At 41.5% G+C, this 20,567-nt stretch overlaps 1 protein-coding gene across 10 annotated transcripts in view; it reads left to right on the top strand.

The window, feature by feature from the left end:
• The window catches only part of pde1a (phosphodiesterase 1A, calmodulin-dependent), a 571,352-nt gene that overhangs the window by 205,774 nt on the left and 345,011 nt on the right, over nucleotides 1-20,567 (top strand). Inside the window, exon 1 of one of the 10 annotated variants that reach the window (XM_069935890.1) lies at nucleotides 301-502. The exons of the other annotated variants lie outside the window; for them this stretch is intronic. Within the exon in view, the coding sequence (XP_069791991.1) occupies nucleotides 450-502 (53 nt within the window). The 5' untranslated portion in view covers nucleotides 301-449. Of the gene's footprint in view, nucleotides 1-300; nucleotides 503-20,567 lie in introns of those variants that run through there. 10 annotated transcript variants of the gene reach the window in all.

Genomic DNA, 20,567 nt, shown 5'->3' with positions numbered 1-20,567 from the left:
AACTGTTCGAAAAGTCATCCAGACTAGTTGCAAAAAGATTTCTCGTCTTTCCTTTTTTTTCTCGCTTAAGAGGAATTATTTTCTGTGCTGTTACTTAGTTCAGATAAGCATGAAACGTTTGTATTGTATTAATAATCTGTTAGATTTTATACCTGGATGACGGTTGGCGAAATGCCAGACTTTACTTACACTTTGCTTAAGAGGTTCTTCCCTTGTCTTAGCATGGCTCCTTCTGTTTTATAGATGAGTGTTATTTGGAACTTTACAGTCGTGCTTGTGTGATGTAGCCTCTATGGCCTTATTGCTTAGTTGTTAGAGAGGGAGGTTTCCTCAGTACAAGAGACCAATCTCTCTTCTCTCTACTGTGGATTAGTTGAGTACAGCTCTCCAGATTCTTCACGGGCTGTTCCAGAACAACTTCCTGTGAGGAATAGAATTTTCTCCTTTAAATGGATGAATGTGTTACCATCAAGAAAAAGCACCTACAAAAACCTATATTTAGGTAAGTAACTATACTTTAATTTTACTTAGGCTTCAGAAAGCATTCTGTTCCTAAAGTTTCCTTCCTTCCCTTTTTTGCAGCAATTATATTATGAAAATATTTTATTTCATTTATAACTATAACTTGTAAGTTGCAACATTTGGGAAAACAATGTAATAAACACAATTATTTGGCCTCTTCCATATTCCCATTAAGTAAGTTAATTTTTGTACTTGGATCAAGATTTAAAAAGTCCTCGACAGACTTCTCAAACACATTGATCATGTGCTTGCTGTGTGTTCTGTGGTCTGAAATCCATCTGTTACAGAGCATTGCATCCGAGTTCACTGCAAAGGCTGGGTTTTTTTTAATGATTATTGTGTTGAACCTTCAACAGAGCGGTCATTTTTGTTGACGTGTGTCCAGTGTTGAAGTTTAAGGTCTTATGTGTAACATAGCATTCTGCATTTAATGGCAACAGTGGCACTGATAGGAAGTAGAGTTTCATAGCTTCATAAAACTGGAGAAGTATTTCATTTGAACAAACTCCCAGTACAGAGTAATTTTGTTACTCAAAACATGATGTGCGCCAAAAAAAAAGAATCTTTTAGTAAAGGGGCTAATTTTTCTCATGCGTAAAGGAACTGTTTTTCCATCTGTCTGTACCTTGAGTTTTTGTTGATCCTGGGCTATTCTCATTCATTTTTAAGTCAGTCTGCTGCTATCTTAGCATGGGAATAACTTTCTTTCTGGCAGTCATTACAAGGATTTTGTGGTTGGAAAAGGAAATAGCGTTCGTGCTATCTTGTTTATAGCAAGTGACATCTCAAGAACCCTTTAGGCTCCCATTGGTCCAAAGTTTATGACATCTGTGGTATATCATAGCTGTGAGTTTGATAGGATAAATAAGCAAGCATGTATAAAACATGAACAGGCAGTTTATATTGGCTTTTCCAATTTCAGATGAACATAATTCTGTGTGACAGAAACTAAAATGTTGTGTAAACTCGACAGCTGATAAAGTGATCTTTCACCCTGTAAAGTTTTGTGTTTCCACTATGATAAAGTTATCCAATAGAATCATCCCTCATGTAAAAGTAGCTTGAGCAAAAAGGAAGAAAAATTCTAAACAATGCTCCTGTGCTTTACTTTGAGGAAGCTATTCAAGATTTAAGGTTCCATATGTATGAAAAACACACTTGGCAAAGATCCTAAGTGCTGGAATTTAACTGAGATGACAAACATTCCAGCTAAAGTGCCATGGACTTGGAATGGAAAATAACCAGGCAATACTCCGGGAGCTAAATGTCTACTCCACCTTCATACTGGGCACTCAAGAGCTGTCATTCCACAGAACAACTTAGCCAGAGAGGTGATAGACATTAACGTTTCACTTGTGCTGCTATGTTCTGCACTTTGTCTTTGGTGGATGGAAAAGGCTGAAATGATTTGAACAATTAATGTGTAATCATTTATGACTGGAGGTATTGATTAATGTTACAAACCAATCATTATTGATTACTGAGAAGAATATTGTCAGTGTGAATAGTAATTGTGAATGGGATGTGTGAATGGTAAGTGTGAGTGCTAAGTGTGAATGGTAAGTGTGAATAGTAAGCGTGAATAGTAAGCGTGAATGGGATGTGTGAATGGTAAGTGTGAGTGGTAAGTGTGAATAGTAGGTGTGAATAGTAATTGTGAAAGAAATGTGTGAATAGTAAGTGTGAATAGTAAGTGTGAATGTGATGTGTGAATGGTAAGTGTGAATGGGATGTGTGAATGGTAAGTGTGAATAGTAAGTGTGAATGTGATGTGTGAATGGTAAGTGTGAATGGGATGTGTGAATGGTAAGTGTGAATAGTAAGTGTGAATAGTAAGCGTGAATGGGATGTGTGAATGGGATGTGTGAATGGTAAGTGTGAATGGGATGTGTGAATGGTAAGGGTGAATAGTAAGCGTGAATAGTAAGTGTGAATGGTAAGTGTGAATGGTAAGCGTGAATAGTAAGCGTGAATGGGACGTGTGAATGGGATGTGTGAATGGTAAGTGTGAACAGTAAGTGTGAATGGTAAGTGTGAACAGTAAGTGTGAATGGTAAGTGTGAATGGTAAGCGTGAATAGTAAGCGTGAATGGGATGTGTGAATGGTAAGTGTGAATAGTAAGCATGAATGGTAAGTGTGAATGGTAAGTGTGAATAGTAAGCGTGAATGGGATGTGTGAATGGTAAGTGTGAGTGCTAAGTGTGAACAGTAAGTGTGAATGGTAAGTGTGAATAGTAAGTGTGAATGGGATGTGCGAATGGTAAGTGCGAGTGCTAAGTGTGAACAGTAAGTGTGAATGGTAAGTGTGAATAGTAGGTGTGAATAGTAATTGTGAAAGAAATGTGTGAATAGTAAGTGTGAATGGGATGTGTGAATGGTAAGTGTGAATAGTAAGTGTGAATAGTAAGTTGGAATGGGATGTGTGAATGATAAGTGTGAACGGGAGGTTGGAGGAATTGAATAAAAGGGCAGGAATATCCTACTGCATTTGTGCAAGGTACTGGTGAGGCTGCCACCAAGAGCAACGTGTGTAGTTCTGATCTCCTTACTTGAGAAGGGATATACTAGCTTTGGAGTTGGTGCAGAGGAGGTTCACCAGGTTATTTATGGAGATGAGGGGTTGCCCTTTGAGGAGAGATTGAGACACCTGGGACTGTACTTAATGGAATTCAGAAAAATGAGAGCGGATCTTATAGTAGCTTAGAAAATCATGAAAGATATAGATAGGATTGGGGCAGAAAAGTTGCTTCTTCTAGTGGGTGAGACTATAAATAGGGGACATAACCACAAGATTCATGGGAGTAGATTTAGGAGTGAGATGTAAAGCAACTGCTTTTCTAAGGGAGTAGTGAATCAGTTTTCATTTGTTTACTGGTGAAGACTGAAAACATTCCAATAATTGTAGATGATCAAGGGGCAATAGAGAGGAAGTAAATTAAATCAATGGCCTATCTTAGAAAAAAAAATGTCAGGCAAATTATGTAGCTGAAGGTCAGCAAACCTCTTGGAGATGGTGACCCACATCTCAGAACCTGAAAAGAAGCCATTGTCCATCCGCTGCTGGAATCCCTGGGCCTTTTTTTCTGCCACCAGATCTAATTATTCCAAAAGAGCAGCCATTCTCAACCTATTTTTGGCTATGACCTCCTTTGGACTCAGCTCAAGGTTTATGGGCCCCCTTGCCTGGGAAGCAGTTGTTTAGTTGGCAACTTTGACCAACTACATAAAAAGCAAAAAAATATTTTATGGTTTCAGTTTATGCCTTGCCTCCCCCACCCCTTAAATATGCTGTGGCCATGGCCCCCATGGTGACCATAGGGCCCCTGTTGAGAATGGCTGCTCTCCTCTTGTTCTTCCTTTCTCACTTTCTTCAGTTTTTTTATATCTGACCGACATTAAATCAGAGTTTCAATTTAAATTCTTATCCTAATGCTTAATATCCTTCATTTCATTGCCCAACCTATCTTCGTCAGTTCCTTTGCAAAACTCTCCATTTCTCGAGCTCTGACCTTCGTGACTCTGTCCTTCCTCAGAGACTGTACATTCAGCAACCAAGAATCCAATTATGTGCAAATCTCATCTTTTATGAACATCTTTAAAATCAACACTTACGGCTAATTTTTTTAGGTCACACCTCCTAATTTTTAAAAAAATCTTTGCCTCAGTCCTTCATTCTGCCTGACCATGGTAGACTGAGAGAACTTGAAGCATTTTCTGTGTTAAAGATACCATTAATATTTTCAAGTTCAAATTCAACTTCAAGTTTATTGTCATCTGATTGTACAAGGACAAGCTGATGAAGCAACGTTCTCAGGTCCTCTGTGCAAAACATGCAGACGCACAGAACCAGATATAACACACCTACAGACAAACGATACATATGCAGTGCATACATACATACATAAAAAGAAATAAATATTATTTAATGAATAAGGGAATCTCAGAGGGTTTGTATGAGCAGGTCATTCAGTTGTTCAGCAGTCTCACTGCCTGTGGGAAGAAGTTGTTTCTCAGCCTTGTGGTTCTGGCTTTGATAATCCTGTATCTTATTCCCAATGGGAGTACAGTAGCTGAAAATGCTGTGTGAGGGGTGGTAAAGATCCTCAACGATTTTGCACCCCCACTTCAAGCAACGCTCCAGGTAGATCATGTCAATTGAGGGTGGGGGGTGGGGCACGTAGAAAGAGAGACCCCAGTGATCCTTTCTGCCACTCTTACGGTCCTGCAGCTTGACCTCTGATCCATTGCTCTGAACAGCAACCATATCAAATGGTGATGCAGCCAGCCAGATACTCTCGATAGATCTCTTGTAGAATGTTGGCAGGATGGTGGTCAGTAGCCTTGCCTACCTCCGTCTTCTCAAGAAGTACAGTTGCACCTTCCCGACAAATGAAGAGATGTTATATGGCTAGGATAGGTCACTGTTAAGTGAACTCCAAGGAAGATGGTGCTTTCTCCTTCACTACTGAGTTATTAATGTGTTAAGGAGGGTGGTAGTTCCTGGTCCTCCTGAGGTCCACATTTATCTCCTTTATCTTGACAACGTTGAGCCTCGGGTAGTTATTCTTGCACCGTATCACGAGATTTTCTGTAGTGTGATTCATCGTTATTGCTGGTCATGCATCACTAGCGTGAACAGGAGAGGGCTGAGTACCCAGCCCCGAGGTGCTCCAGTGCTCAGCGTGACAGAGCTCGACGTTCTGCTGTGGACCCGGACAGACTGTGGTCTTTCCGATACGAAGTCCGGAATCCAGTTGAAGAACGTCATCATTTTATTTAAATGGTGCTGTGTCATAACAAGTTCTTGCTTTTATTCAATTTTGAAAGCTTTCTATTCGCTTGATTGTTGCTATATTGTCCATTCATTAAACATGCTTTCATTGCATAAAATTTGTAAAGCAAAAAAAAATTGCAATGTGGATCAAAACAAATAAAAGCAGAAATTAATTAAAGTACTCTGTAGGCCAGGCAGCAAGTTGCGAACTTGAATGCTCAGGTTAAACACTTGAGATTTTCTAGCAATGCCAGTAGACTGAAAATAAAAGATTCTGGAACTACTTGGGGAAGCAAAAATTATTGGGAAGATGGAGGATGGGGAAGTTTTTAAAAACTTACTGAAGGTAACTAAAAAACTCATAAGAAAGGAAAAGATGAAAGTAGGTTAGCAAATAATATCAGAGGATAGAAAAAAAAAGTATGTAAAGAATAAAAGAGAGGTGAGAATAGATATAGGAGCATTAGAAAATGATGTTGGAGAAATAATAATGGGAGACAAGGAGATGGCAGAGGAATTAAAGGAGTATTTTGCATCAGTCTTTTCTGTGGAAGACAAATAGCAGTGTGTGATAGTCCAGATCTATCACCAATGTATATAGTGTATATAGTTACAGTATCTAGACTGTGCTTACAGCGATTGGCTGAGAGCTAAGCCACGCCTATTGTCTGGGCCTTAAAGGGTTGTGTCCCTAGCCAGGTCGGATCATTCCGGACTGGTCGGCCACCTGTGAAGAGCTCCTGTCTTTTGCTAATAAAAGCCTTGATTTGGATCAACAAGTCTTTGATTCTTTCAACGAGCTCTACACAGTGTACCAGATGTTGAAGGGTACCAGGGAAGGGAGGTGAGTGCAGTTACTATTTCAAGAGAGGAGGTACTGAGAAAGCTGTATGGTCTAAGGGTAGATAAATTTCCCTTATCAGATGGATTGCATCCTCAGGACCTGGAAGAGGTAGTGATGGAGATTGTGGAGGCATGGTCCCAGTGGAAAATTGAAAATGCAAGAATGGAATGAGGCAGCAGAAAGGAAATTATAGGCTGGCTAGCATGACGTCAGTGGTCAGAATTCAATTTTAAAAGATGAGGTTACAGAGTACTTGGAGGCACATGACAGAATAGGATACATGGTTTCTTAAGGGAAAACCTTGCTTGACAAACCTATTGGGGTTCTTTGAGGATAAAAGAGATGCAGTGGAGATTTAGAAGGCATTTGACAAAGTGCCACACATGAGGCTACTTAACAAGATAAGAGCCCATGGTGTTCCAGGAAGCATATTAGCATGGGTAGAACATTGGCTGAATGGCAGGAAGCAGAGAGTTGGAATACAAGGGTCATATTCTGATTGGCTGCCAGTTGCTCGTGGTGTTCCACAGGGCATGGTGCTGTGGTCACTACTGTTTATCCTTCATATTAATGATTTGGATTGTGGATTGAATGGTTTTGTAGCCATGTTTGCAGATGATACAAAGGTAGGTGGAGGACCAGGTAGGGTAGAGGAAACACGGAGGCTGCAGAAGGATTTAGTCAGATTAGGAGAATGGGTAGAGAAGTGACAAATGTAATAGAATGTCAGAAAGTGTGCGGTCATGCACTTTGGCAGATAAAGATAAATGGGGAGATTATTTTTAAATGGGGAGAAAATCGAAAGTACCCAGATGCAAATGGACCTGAATGCCCTTGTGCAGGACGGCCTGAAGTAAACTTACAGGTTGAGATGGTTGGTGAGGAAGGCAAATGCAATTCTGGCCTTCATTTAAGAGGGATGAAACAAAAAAGCCGGGATGTAATGTTGAGGATTTGTGAGCAGTTTTAATATTTTTAAAATTTAGATATCCAGCATGGCAAAAGGCCCTTTTGACCCAAGAGCCCATGCTGCCAAATTACACCTAATTGACCAACAACTCCTGGTACGTTTTGAAGGGTGGGAGGAAACTGGAGCATCCGGAGGAAACCCAAGCAGACACGGGGAGAACTAACTCCTTACAGACAGCACAGGGTTCAAATTTCGGCCCCGATCGCTGGCTCTGTTACGACGTTGCTCTAATCACTAATCATTTAAGAAAATATGTACTGAAGTTGGAAAAGATTCATAGGAGGTTCACTAGGATGATTCTGTTAATGAAAGAGTTGTCATATGAGGAGTGTTTGACAGCTCTTGACCTGTATTTGTTGGAATTTAGGAAAATGAAGGGGGATCTCATTGAAACATTTCACATGTTGAAAAGCATGAATAGAATAGGTGTAGAAAGGTTGTTTCCATGGTGGGAACGTCTAGGATAGTGATTTCCAAATTGCCCCACTAAACTCACATTCCACTTTAAGTATTCCCTATGCCATAAGTGCTCTGTGATTGGCAAGGGATTGCTTAAAATGATATGTGAGTGGAAAGAAAAAGGTTTGAAAAACACTGTTTTAATTGTACCTAATTGACTCATTATGTGCATGGTTTCATAACTCCAAAGGCAATGGGCCAGTGACAATTTTTCTCAAACAAAATATTTCAGTAACAATTGGATATAGAGCAGTGGTTCTCAACCTTCCCTTCCCACTCACATACCACTTGAAGCAATCCCTTACTAATCACAGAGCACTTATGGAATAGGATTTGCTTAAGGAGGAATGTGAGGTTAGGGGACAGTTTAAGGACCACTGGTCTAGAACAAGAGGACATGACCAGGATTGGTGGGCATCTGCTTAGAACAGAAATGCAAAGGAATTCCTTCAGCCAAAGGGTGGTAAATCTGTGGAATTTGTTCCCACAGGCAGCTGTGGAGGCCAAGTCATTGGGTGCATTTAATTCAGAGATTGATAGGTTCTTGATTAGCCAGGGCATCAAAGGCTATGGGGAGAAGTCTGGATAATGGGAGTGAGTGAGGAAATGGATCAGCTCATGATTAATTGGCAGGGCAGACACAATGGGTTGAATAGCATATTTCTGCTCTTATATCTTGTTGTCTTACAAGTAGCTCTGACTTGCCTTGCTTTTCCAACAATGTTTTTAAAAATTCAAAAAGTTATTCAGAGAGAAAAATTATCTGGACTATCATGGCATAAAAGGATTGATTAAGAAGTGAAATCAACCCTGGTAAGGAGTCTATCCATTATTTCTTATATTTAAATGATTGATTGGGCAATCAATGCACTCTGTTTGCTTCTAATCCAGTAAACACTTTACATTAGCCATTCTCAACCTACTTTTGGCCCCTTAGGACTCGGCTCAAAGTTTATGGGTCCCCTTCCCTGTGAAGCAATCACGTTTTGGTTTTTTATGTACTTCTCACCCACTGACTACTTAAAAAGATTTATGTTACGTGAGGTTAAAAGAAAACAAGGCTTTCATTTAAATGAGCTGTGGCCCTCAAAGGGGCTCTTGCAATCTCCCCCCCCCCCCCCACACCATGTTGAAAATGGCTGCAGGTTGGGACTTATTAATGTATAAAAGGATGAAAGGTGATCTTAGCAAACATTAACAAATCTGAATAACCCTGCTCATGTGGTTGGCACATTACTTTTGTTATGCCTGGTCATTCACAAATTTCTGCTTGCTGGTAGGACTATTGTAAACTTTGAACATCCGTGGGGGGTGGGGGGGGGTTGACCCTGTGAGCAGAAAGTCATATTGAAAAGCAATCGACATTTATTAGAGGGAAGTTGTCCTGTGATTGTAAGAAGTTGTGCAGATGTATACGAAATGACTGTGGGTATTAGTATTCTAAGGAATATCTATGTACAGTATGTTTAAAGCTGAACTTTGAAGCTGATTATCAAGATTTCTGACATTGAACCTGTGATAGTCCAAATCTATCACCAATGTATATAGTGTATATAGTTACTGTATCTAGACTGTGCTTACAGCGATTGGCTGAGAGCTTAGCCACGCCTACTGTCTGGGCCTTAAAGGGTTGTGTCCCTAGCCAGGTCGGATCATTCCGGACTGGTCGGCCACCTGTGAAGAGCTCCTGTCTTTTGCTAATAAAAGCCTTGGTTTGGATCAACAAGTCTTTGATTCTTTCGACGAGCTCTACAGAACCAATCAATAAAACAGTAGTTTATAATTCAAGTAGGACTTGTGCTTCTACATATTTTAAGCCACGTACTGGCCATAACAGGAATAGGCTTCACTGAAATTTGTGGCAGCTGGTAGTCCTTGGGATTTTCATACAAAAGTGTATCAAGAAATATAATTCTGCTTCCCTGACCTTACCTCTCCTGCTTTGCATTATCTCTTCTGATGCACTAATTTCAGGTGATCTACATGATCTACTGTCTTCTTTTTAATCTCAATACCCAACATTTGGAATTTTTCCCCATCAGAAGAAAGATCAAGACAAAGATAATGAAATTGAAGGGAGCCCATCACTTAAAATCTATACTCAAAGTCACCAATTCAGTGACTGTCATTTAGGGCGGCACAGTGACTGTGCAGTTGAATGCAGGACGAGCCACATCATCGTTTTCGCTGGCATCATGACCGTGATGGGCCTGATTAGTAAGAATGATGAGTCAGCGTACAGAGATGAGGTGCAGTTGCTAACAGACAGGGGTAGAGCCAACAATCTGTATGTGAACGTTAATAAAACAAAAGTGATGGTTGTCGACTTCAGGAGGGCTTGGGGGGACCATGCTCTGCTGACCATTGACAACTTCACTGTTGAGGTAATCAAGAGTATCAAGTTCCTTGGAATGCACTTGGTGGAGAATCTCACCAGCTTCATAGCCAAGAAAACCCAGCAGCGCCTCTACTTCCTGCAAAGGCTAAGGAAAACTCATCTCCCACCCTCCATCCTCACTACATTCTACAGAGGATGTATTGAGAGCATCCTGGAAACTGCATCATCACCTGGTTTGGAAACTGTATCAGTTTGGACCGCAAGACCCTACAGAGGACAGTGAAGTCAACAGAAAAGACCATTGGGGGCTCTCTTCCTACCATGGAGGACAGTTACAACACTCGATGTAGGCGAAAGGTAATAAACATTGTGAAGGACTCCACACACTCCTCATGTAAACTGTTCTCCCTTCTGCCATCTGGTAGGAGGTACCATAGCCCTCGGGCCCTTACATCTAGATTGAGCAACAGTGTTTTTCCCCCAAGCCATCAGGCATACCAGATTGGGTACCATGGACTTCTACTGTACACATTTTAATATTTTAAAGTGTTTAACTTCTAATCTAACTTGTATTTGTGTAATATGCTCTGAGGTCCTGGAAAAACATTATCTCATCTTCACTAAGCGAGCATGGTATGAAGGAGAAATAATGGTGATGAATTGATTTGATAGCAGAGAGGAAGCAGCTGTCCTTGTGCTCAACTTCAGGCTCCTGGACATGTTTCCCTTTGGTAGCAGAGTGAAGAGGGCACGGCCTGGGTGGTGCTGGGGTCCTTGAGGATAGATGCTGGTTTCTTAAAACATCATCTCTTGTTGACGTCCTCAACAGAGTGAAGCCTTTGATGTTGCTGGCCGAATTAACAACTCTCTCTGGAGTTTTTTCTTGTCCTGTGCATTGGTATTAGACAGTGATGCAACCAGACAGAATGCTCTCCACTGTTCACCTGAAGAAATTTTTGAGAAGTCTTTGGTGTCATACCAAATCTCTTCAAACTCCTCACTGCTTTGTTTATGGTTTTGTTATGGTTATGGTTTTGAATATTAGCCTACAAAAATTCTTGAAGCATCAGGACATCAATCTGTTCACTAGCAGATTACCAGATCACCCCCGGTGAAGTAACTGAAGCTTTCTGAAGGACAAACTTGCTGCTCTCTTGCAGTATGACAATGTTCATCATCTCTTCTCTGGCAGCCAGGTGGTGCACAGGGATGCATTGCAAACTTTTTAGGTGCCAGAGCTCACAAAAAATGACAACAAGGAGATCTCGTGGCCTTGGTGGCTGCTATGTTGTATTTGGCGTTGTATGAACTGTAGGACTATGAAGTAGGACAATCTGCCATGGAAGAAACAGATATATCCAGTATAGAAAATAGCGCTCACCAGGGGAGGAGGTGGGCACAACAGATACACGCATTTCCCTGACATTGGCACTGGCAGAGCAGTTTCAGTGGTGTGGGGAATTATGGGTAATGAAGATGGCCTTTGAGCCTCCACCCTGAGTGGGCCCATGAGGTGGCGGAGCAGCCCCGAGGTGGCCCGATGAGGTGCCGGAGCGGTGCTCTGGCAGCACTGCACCCCTGGTGGTGCATTAGCTTTGACCATCCAACCATCCCAGACTGTTGCAGGACAGCTAAGGTGTTGCAATCTGAGACTAGGCACTCCAGGTCGAGAACAAGTTTGCTCTCCGTGGCTTCTTGCAGCACTTCTAAAGCAGAGTGTGAAGGGAGAACTTAAATGAGGCATATAAAATTTTGATATTAAAATTTTGTAGATAAAGTAAGTGTCCTGAAACTCACTGCCTGAAAGGGTGACAGAGGCAGAAACTGTCATCATATTTCAATGGTATTTGAAGATCCTTAATCTGTATGAATAAAGGGATGGTGCTTGAAGGTAGGACAAGGTTGGGAGTCCTTTTATGAACAGTCAGTTGAACTCTTGTGCCATAAATTTTCAGTGTTTCTAAAACTCTATGATTCATTCACTGTAGGCTGGGACTCAAGCTGGAGTCACTTGGAAACATTTCACAGGAATGCGACGAGGGACAACAGCACATGGAGTCACACAAATGCATTAGGATGATTTAATTATACTGGAATGCCTAATGTAATGCTTTAGTTTAGTACATTGGATTGGGGTAAGGATTATCTAGTGGGCCTACATTTCATGAAATCAAAAGGAAAGTGATAATAACATAACAATTACAGCACGGAAACAGGCCATTAGGCCCCTCTAGTCCGCACCGAACCAAACACCCCTTTCTAGTCCCACCTCCCTGCACAATGCCCATAACCCTCCATCTTCTTCTCATCCATATACCTGTCCAACCTTTTCTTAAATAATACAATTGACTCCGCCGCCACTATTTCTCCCGGAAGATCATTCCACATGGCTACCACTCTCTGAGTAAAGAAGTTCCCCCTCATGTTACCTCTAAACCTCTGCCCCTTAATTCTTAACTCATGTCCTCTTGTTTTAATCTTTCCTCCTCTTAACGGAAATAGTCTATCCACATCCATTCTGTCTATCCCTTTCATAATCTTAAATACTTCTATCAAATCCCCTCTCAACCTTCTACGCTCCAAAGAATAAAGACCCAATAAAGACCCAATCTGTCCAATCTCTCCCCATACTCCAGATGCTTAAACCCAGTCATTGAATGAAGGTAAGATAGGTGAAGAGGGAAGTTCAGCTATTGTTGGTGAATTATTTGATGATGTGGAGCCTGTGCAGACAGGGTAATACATTTGTAGCTTCCCATCTGCTGTGTTCTTCTTCCGACTGCATTGGATCCTCTTCTTCCTCCCTCCCTGGTCCTCCATCTTAAAGCCTTGTCTGAGCTGAAGTTTTTAAAGAAGAGATGAAAAGAGTGGAACCAAATGGAGTGGGGGGAGGGGGTTACCTAAAATGGATGTTCATGCCATTTTCCTGCTCCTGTTTTTACTTTTCTCTCTAACCTGTTCACCTCTCCCCACAACCCACCCACTGGTCTCTTCCTCTACCTGGCCTTCTAGCTCTCCAAAATCCTATCTTCTCTCCCCCACTTTTCACCACTTCATATCTCTCCTTCCTACTTCAGTCTCGGTAAAGGGTCCCAACACAAAAGGTTGACTGACCATTTCTCTCCATGGATACTGCCTGACCCGCTCCGTCCCCTTGTTCACTCCAGATTCCAGCAACTGCAGTTTCTGTGTTTCTCCAGTGAGCTACAGGCATATTGCATTGCTCTCTTGGAGAAATCACAGCTCAGGTACCCAGTCACACGGCTGCATGGGAGTTCTGATCTTTGTTAATCAGCCATCACAATTTTACTCTGCAGCATAAGACCTATATTTCTGAGTATTTCTGAAATAATTAGAATACTTGTACGGACTGCTTCCATCAAAGTGGAAAGGAAGGTGCTTCTATTCTAAAATCCATTCATTGTTTGTACATTAGTAATTTAATGTCACTGTTTTAGGTGAAAATAAAATGCCAAAAGCAGAGTTCTATTTCAGCTGTCAGTCAAATACCTACTTTAATATTGTAGTTTACTCGGGTGGAAATACTCAATTAAAACGGCAAATAGTAAATTTTATTGATTTTCAAAGTTAGAAATTGAGTCTACGCTCATGAAATACCTCTCTAAGCAATATTTTTTTCATCATGAATTACAAACTCAAAATCTGGCTGACTGTATGCCTCAATTTTGCCTGCCAAATTTCTTCCATTACTCTCTTATTTCCTCATAATGTTATTTAACTTGTGTTACTGGGTTTTCTGAAATCTGAAAACTGATTTCCTTTACAGCACCAAATGCCATGATGACACTCCCTGGTCAAAGGTTCCACTTAATGTTAACTTTCAAACTTGTTAATATTTTCCCTCGCATTTTCACTATTCTGAGAAGGGTTATTAGGGAAGAGGATCGAAAATAGAACTGTATTCTCAGCAAAGGTAAATGAGGAACAGTATACAGTTCAAAATATGGTGAGTGGTTTTCTATCTAATCCAGAAAAAAAAATGTAAAATTGTTTTGGATGGTTGCTGAGAGATAAACCTAATTATTTTCACCCTGCCTTGCCCTTGAAGCCTTTTGTTTAACCCTCTCTGTTCCTTTGTACCCGGAGGGTGATTTTTATTGACTTTATTCAGGTTACAAGATGAACATTTGAATGACTGGAATTCAATTTGTGTCTGTATCTCAAGCATGTTGGAAGCAACCATTTTGAATTCTGGTAGCCTGTTTTCTTTGAAGCTATTAGTTGACAAATTGCGGAAACTGCCAAAATGTTTGGCCTGGAAGTCAGCCTGAAGAAAACTGAGGTCCTCCATCAGCCAGCTCCCCACCATGACCACCAGCCCCTCCACATCTCCATCAGGCACTCAAAATGGTCAACCAGTTTACCTATCTCGGCTGCACCATTTCATCGGATGCAAGGATCGACAAAGAGATAGACAACAGACTCGCCAAGGCAAATAGTGCCTTTGAAAAACTACACAAAAGAGTCTGGAAAAACAATCACCTGAAGAAACACACAAAGATCAGCGTGTACAGAGCCGTTGTCATACCCACGCTCCTGTTCAGCTCCGAATCATGGGTCCTCTACCGGCATCACCTACAGCTCCTAGAACGCTTCCATCAGTGCTGTCTCCGCTCCATCCTCAACATTCATTTGAATGACTTCATCACCAACATCGAAGTACTCGAGCTGGCAGAGTCCGCAAGCATCGAATCCATGCTGCTGAAGACCCAACTGCACTGGGTGGGTCACGTCTCCAGAATGGAGGACCATCGCCATCCCAAGATCGTGTTCTATGGCGAGCTCTCCACTGGCCACCGAGACAGAGGTGCACCAAAAGAAGAGGTACAAGGACTGCCTGCTTAAAGAAATCTCTTGGTGCCTGCCACATTGATCACCTCCAGTGGGCTGATATCGCCTCCAACCATGCATCTTGGCCCCTCACAGTTCGGCGGGTAGCAACGTCCTTTGAAGAAGACCGCAGAGCCCACCTCACTGACAAAAGACAAAGGAGGAAAAACCCAACACCCAACCTCAACCAACCAATTTTCCCTTGCAACCGCTGCAACCGTGCCTGCCTGTCCTGCATTGGACTTGTCAGTCACCAACGAGCCTGCAGCAGACATGGACATACCCCTCCATAAATCTTCGTCCGCGAAGCCAAGCCAAAGAAAGAGTTGACAAATAATGTGAGCTATAGCATACTCTAAAAATGTTTGATGAATTGAGTTTCCAGATTATAATTTGTATTTAGCTGGAAAAGAGCACTCTCTTTCAAAATTGAAAGAAAACTAAATATATCTCTAAATAATGAAATAGCCTGAAGAAATATAATGGTTACAAATTCAAGAAAATAAAAATCATTAAATACCCTTTGGGGTCAAAATATTATTACATTACAAAACTTATGAATTGGCTTTTAATTTCCAATACCATGGAAGCTTAATTTGGTAGAAACAAATTCAACAAAAATGGAAGGAATTTAGTGGAGCATGTGAAGAGTTAAATAGGCCATAGCATTACAGTGGTAACCATATTGTTATGTCTCTCTGTTAGTTGGGAGGCTTCTTAAATAACTTAGAGATGCAAGATTCAAATAACAGAAGAAACTTTACTTACTGATGCCTTCCACCATCTCAGGAAACTGTTCACACACACACTCATATACATACGCCCCACAGTGGTGCACTACAGTTACTACAGTGAGAAGGATGTATTCTTACGTGGTTACAAAATAGATCACATTATCCTGACTATATAACACACATGGCATTTAGAGAGATTTGTTATGTTGAAGAGGATTAGCCCCATTTTGAGTGGGGTCTGATCTTCCTCCAGTCCTCCTTCTCATTGACCCTCATCATTTGGCCCTTTTATTTGATGTGAATCTCAATCCTTAACTTCTACTCAGAACAGGAACCTTTCTAATCTATTTTCAGAGCCAGACATGTTATTATGTCTGGAATCACAGATTAGGCAAGAATGGCTGTATTCCCTAGATCTTCTCAACAAGCCAATCATTTTACTGTCATCAATATTTATGCCAATAATTTATTCTGGATTTATCTTATAACTTCAATTTCCATTCCACAGTTGGCTTGATGATTTGCAAACTGTGGCCATAAATTCATCAATTTAACTGTTATGCTAGTGTATCAAGGTTCGGTTGAGAGTTGAGATTGAAGTATGTTCACTGATTTGAATGGAGCCTGCTGCTCATCACCTCCAATCAAAGGCGCCCCATTAACCTCAAACTGGCCTTTCAGAATGGTGTAAAGTCAAAGAGCATGTCGCAAAAGAATTTTGCATTCTGTAAATTTACATTTATAGTTTCTAGAGGATAGTGAGATCTTCCACTTAATCTCTACTAATGATCTCAGTAGTTTTACGTTTCTTTCTTCATATGGTTCTGATCAGCAACAGAATTACCTCAGCACAAAGTCAGTCTTTAACTATGCATTAATTAGGATTGCAAGCTTTATATACACAGCCAGGTTATGTGTAAAAATAAACATGTAGTTAACTGACCTGCCAAGTTTCTGTATTTAAGAATTTAGTTCATTAGTACAGAGTGAATTGCTGATATCATGAAAAAAATATTGATGACGTTCATTTAAATTTTGACTGATTCTAAATTGGCAGTCAAATTTCCCAAAGAAAATTCTTCTCTGTATTTGATTAAATGAAATTATTCACCATTATAGATGTGTTACGATAGCTCAAATACTGGAAAAGTCTGAACCATTCTTGAAATATTACATAATGTAGTCATGAAACTGAAGTTAAATGGCATAGAACAGGGGTGGGAAAGGGATGGCCCCAGTCCACGATCCAAATTTATCTAGCTTGCAACCTAATGCCATGCACCTGCTGATAAAAGTAGCAGGAAAAAGTCAAATTCAGGTCACATTGATTCAAATTCATGTTGCGTCATGTCAGATTTGCTCCTTATCGCATCAAATTCAAGTCAGTCACGTTGCTTCAAGTCAGAGTTGCGTTGTCTCAGTCGCGTTAGGTCAAAGTTGCATCGAGTTAGAGTTGTGTCGCATCAGAATCGCATCGCATTAGTCACGTCAAGTCAAATTTGCATCCCGTCAAATTTGCGTCGAGTCAGAACCTATTTGGCAATAAATACTGGTACCTGTGTGAGCCACTGTTCTCCAAAATGAAGAACACCAAGAACCACCCTCACAAATCCAGGCCCTGATACCTGGTTCTTAAAGCCAGTCATCAGCAGGCACGAGTGAATGAGCAGGTAGTAGAGTGGGCGTCAGCAAAGTGGCCTTTGATGAGTTGGCGGTTTGGAGTTGGAAAGGTGGCCTTCGGCGGTGAGGTGTCGGCGTGGCAGCCTTCGGCAGGTTGGCAGTGAAGCTTCAGCAAAGCGAGGGCCAGTGGGAGCAGCGGTGAGGAGCTGGGTGAGGGGAGGCCCGGCAGGAGCAGTGCCTTTGAACGGACTCAGCAAGACGAGGTCTGGTGGGAGAAGTGGTGAGGAGCCAGACCTAGAAATGGTGAAGCCTGCCAAGATGCAATGGGACAAGCGGTGAAGGGAAGTTCAATTTTTGATTTTTGGTATTAGAATAAGAATTAGAATATGATAGCCAAGTCAGGGGAATGCTCCTCTTGAAGGACGTGGGTTGTCAGGGAAGCCAACAGTATCCTCTATGAGAGGTGCATCCAGCTGCAGCTCCTGAAAAAACCAAGTTAAGGAATTGGAGCTGGCATTGGATGAATTCCAGAGCATTTGGGATGCAGAGGGAGTGATTGACAGGAGTTACAGGGACACTGTCACATCTAGGAGGAAGGAGGAAGGTAGATAGGTGACAGGAGAGGTTAAAGTAACAGGCAGGCAGGGCAGGGCACCTCTGTGGGCATTCCCCTCAATAATAGGTATACTATTTTGGATACTGTTGAAGGGAAAGACCCACCAGACACAAGCCATGGCGATCAGGTCTCTGGCATGAAGTCTGGTCCTGTAGCTAAGAAAGGAAGGGAGGAGAAGAGGAGAACTGTAGAGATAGGGAATTCCATAGTCAGAGGGACAGATAGGAGGTTCTGTGGAGGAGATCATGGATTGTCTGTTGCCTCTCTGGTGCCAGGATCCAAGATGTCTCAGATCGTGTTCAAGGCATTCTCATGAGGGGGGGTGAGCGATCAGATGTCGTGGTCCATGTAGGACTAATGTGGGTAGGAACGATGAGAAGGTCCTGCAAGGAGAGTTCAGGAAGTTAGGCACTTGGTTGAAGGAAGGGACCTCCATGGTAATGATATCAGGATTGCTACCCATGCCATGTGCTGGTGAGGTTAGAAATAGGAGGATAATGTAGCTTAATATGTGTCTGAAAACTTGGTGTGGAGGGGGGGGGGGGTGGTGGCTTTTGGTTTCTGTATCATTAGGATTTCTTCCAGGGAAGGTGGGACCTGTTTTGACAGGACGGTTTGCATATGAACTAGAAGAGGACTAATATACTTATGGGTTGGTTTGCTAGTGCTGCTCTGGTGGGTTTAAACTAGATTTGCAGGGGGGTGTAAACCAGAGTGCTAGAACAGATAGAGGAGTGGAGGAGGGAAAAGTTGATGTGAAAATTGTAGGCATTATGGTGGAAATGTTCTCAGGAGCATCTATTTCAATGCAAGGAGTATTGTAGGAAAGGCAGACAAACTGTGTGGATTGGTACCTGAAATTGTGACATTGTGGCCATTAGTGAAACTTGGTTGCAGGAGGGGCAGGACTGGCAGCTCAATGTTCTGGGCTTCTATTGCTTTAGATGTGATAGAACCAGGGTGGGGGGAAAAGGTGCATTGCTCGTCAGGGAAAATATCAGAGCTGTGCTCAGGCAGGTCAGAACAGAGGGCTCATCTACTGAGGTGGAGCTGAGGAATGGGAAAGGTATGACCATACTGATGGAGTTGTATTATAGATTGCCAAAACGTTAGCGAGAAATGGAGGTGCAAATCTGTAGAGAGATAGCAGATAGTTGCAGGAAACATAGAGTTGGGATAGTAGGAGATTTTAACCCCACATATTGACTGGGACTCCCATACTGTAAAAGGGCTGGATGGCTTGGAGTTTGTCAAATGTGTTGAGGAAAAATTTCTAAATCAATATATAGAGGTACCAACTGGAGAGAGATCAATACTGGACCTTATATTGGTGAACGAGATAAGACAGTTGGCAGATCTATATGTGTGGAGGAACATTTTGAGTCCAGTGCTCATAATAGCATTAGTTTCAAGTTAACTATGGAGAAGGATAGGTCTGGGCTTTGGTTGAGGTTCTCAATTGGAGAAAGGCCAATTTTGAGGAAATGAGAAAGGATTTAGGAAGAGTGGATTGGGATAAGTTGTTTTCTGGCAAATATGTGCGAGATAACAAATTTTGAGAATACTGAGTTTGTCTGTTCCTGTCAGTATCAAAGGCAAGTTTAGAAGGTTTTGGGAGCTTTGGTTTTCAAGGAATATTGGGGATCTTGTTCAGAAGAAGAGAGAGGTGTATAACAGGTATAGGTAATATGAAGTAAATGAGGAGTATAAAGAATGCAAGAAAATGCTCAAGAAATATATCAGAAAGGCAAAAAGAAGACATAAGATTTCTTTAGCAGACAATGTGAAGGTAAACCCGAAGGGTTTCTACAGTATATTAAGAGTAAAAGGATAGGAAGGGACAAAATTGTTCCCCTAGAAGATCAGAGTGGCCATCTATATGTGAAGCCTATCGAGATTGGGGAGATCTTAATCATTTTTTGCATCAGTATTTACTCAGGAAACTGATCTAGTGTATAAGGAAGGAAGGGAAACGAGCAGGAATGTTATGGAACATGTAGAGATTAAAGAGGACGAGGTGCTTGCTGCCTTACAACAACTAAAAGCTGATAAATCCCCATGGGCCTGACATGATATTCCCTCAGACTTTGAGGGAGACTAGTGTAGAAATTGCAAGAGCCCTGGCAGAAATATTTAAAATGTCCTTGGCCACGGGTGAAGTGCCAGAGGAATGGAGGGTAGTTCATACTATTCTGTTGTTTAGAAAAGGCTCCAAAAGTAAACCGGGAAATTACAGAGTCTAACATCAGTAGTAGATATATTATTGGAGGATGTTCTGAGAGATTGGATATACAAGTATTTGGACCTCCAAGGGCTGATTAAGGATAGTCAGTGTGCCTTTTTGTGCAGTAGGTCATGTTTACGAATCTTAGAGTTTATAGAGGAGGTTACCAATAAAGTAAGGAAAAGCTGTAGATGTTGTCTACATGGACTTTAGTAAGGCCTTTTACAAGGTCCTTCATGAAAGGTTACTTCAGAAGGTTCGGACACTAGGTATCCATAGGTTGTAAATTGGTTTTGAAATTTGTTGTATGGGAGAAGTCAGAGAGTGGTAGTAGATGGTGGCTTCTCAGTTCAGAGGCTTGTGTGCCTCAGGGATCTGTGCTGGGACTATTGTTGTTTGTTGTCTATATCAATGATCTGGATAATAATGTGGGAAATTGGATCAGCAAGTTTGCAGATGACACAAAAATTGGAGGCGTTGTGGACAGCGAGAAAGGCTTTCAAATCTTGTAGAGGGATCTGGACTAAGTGGAAAAATGTGACAGAAAATGGCAGATGGAATTTAATGCAGACAAGTGTAAGGTTTTGCATTTTGGAAGGACAAACCAAGGTAGG

Source organism: Narcine bancroftii, chromosome 4, assembly GCF_036971445.1.
Source record: "Narcine bancroftii isolate sNarBan1 chromosome 4, sNarBan1.hap1, whole genome shotgun sequence".
In the NCBI taxonomy this organism is placed as follows: Eukaryota; Metazoa; Chordata; class Chondrichthyes; order Torpediniformes; family Narcinidae; genus Narcine; species Narcine bancroftii.
Note: the sequence above shows the minus strand (reverse complement) of the source record. Positions and strands in the feature narration are given on the sequence as shown.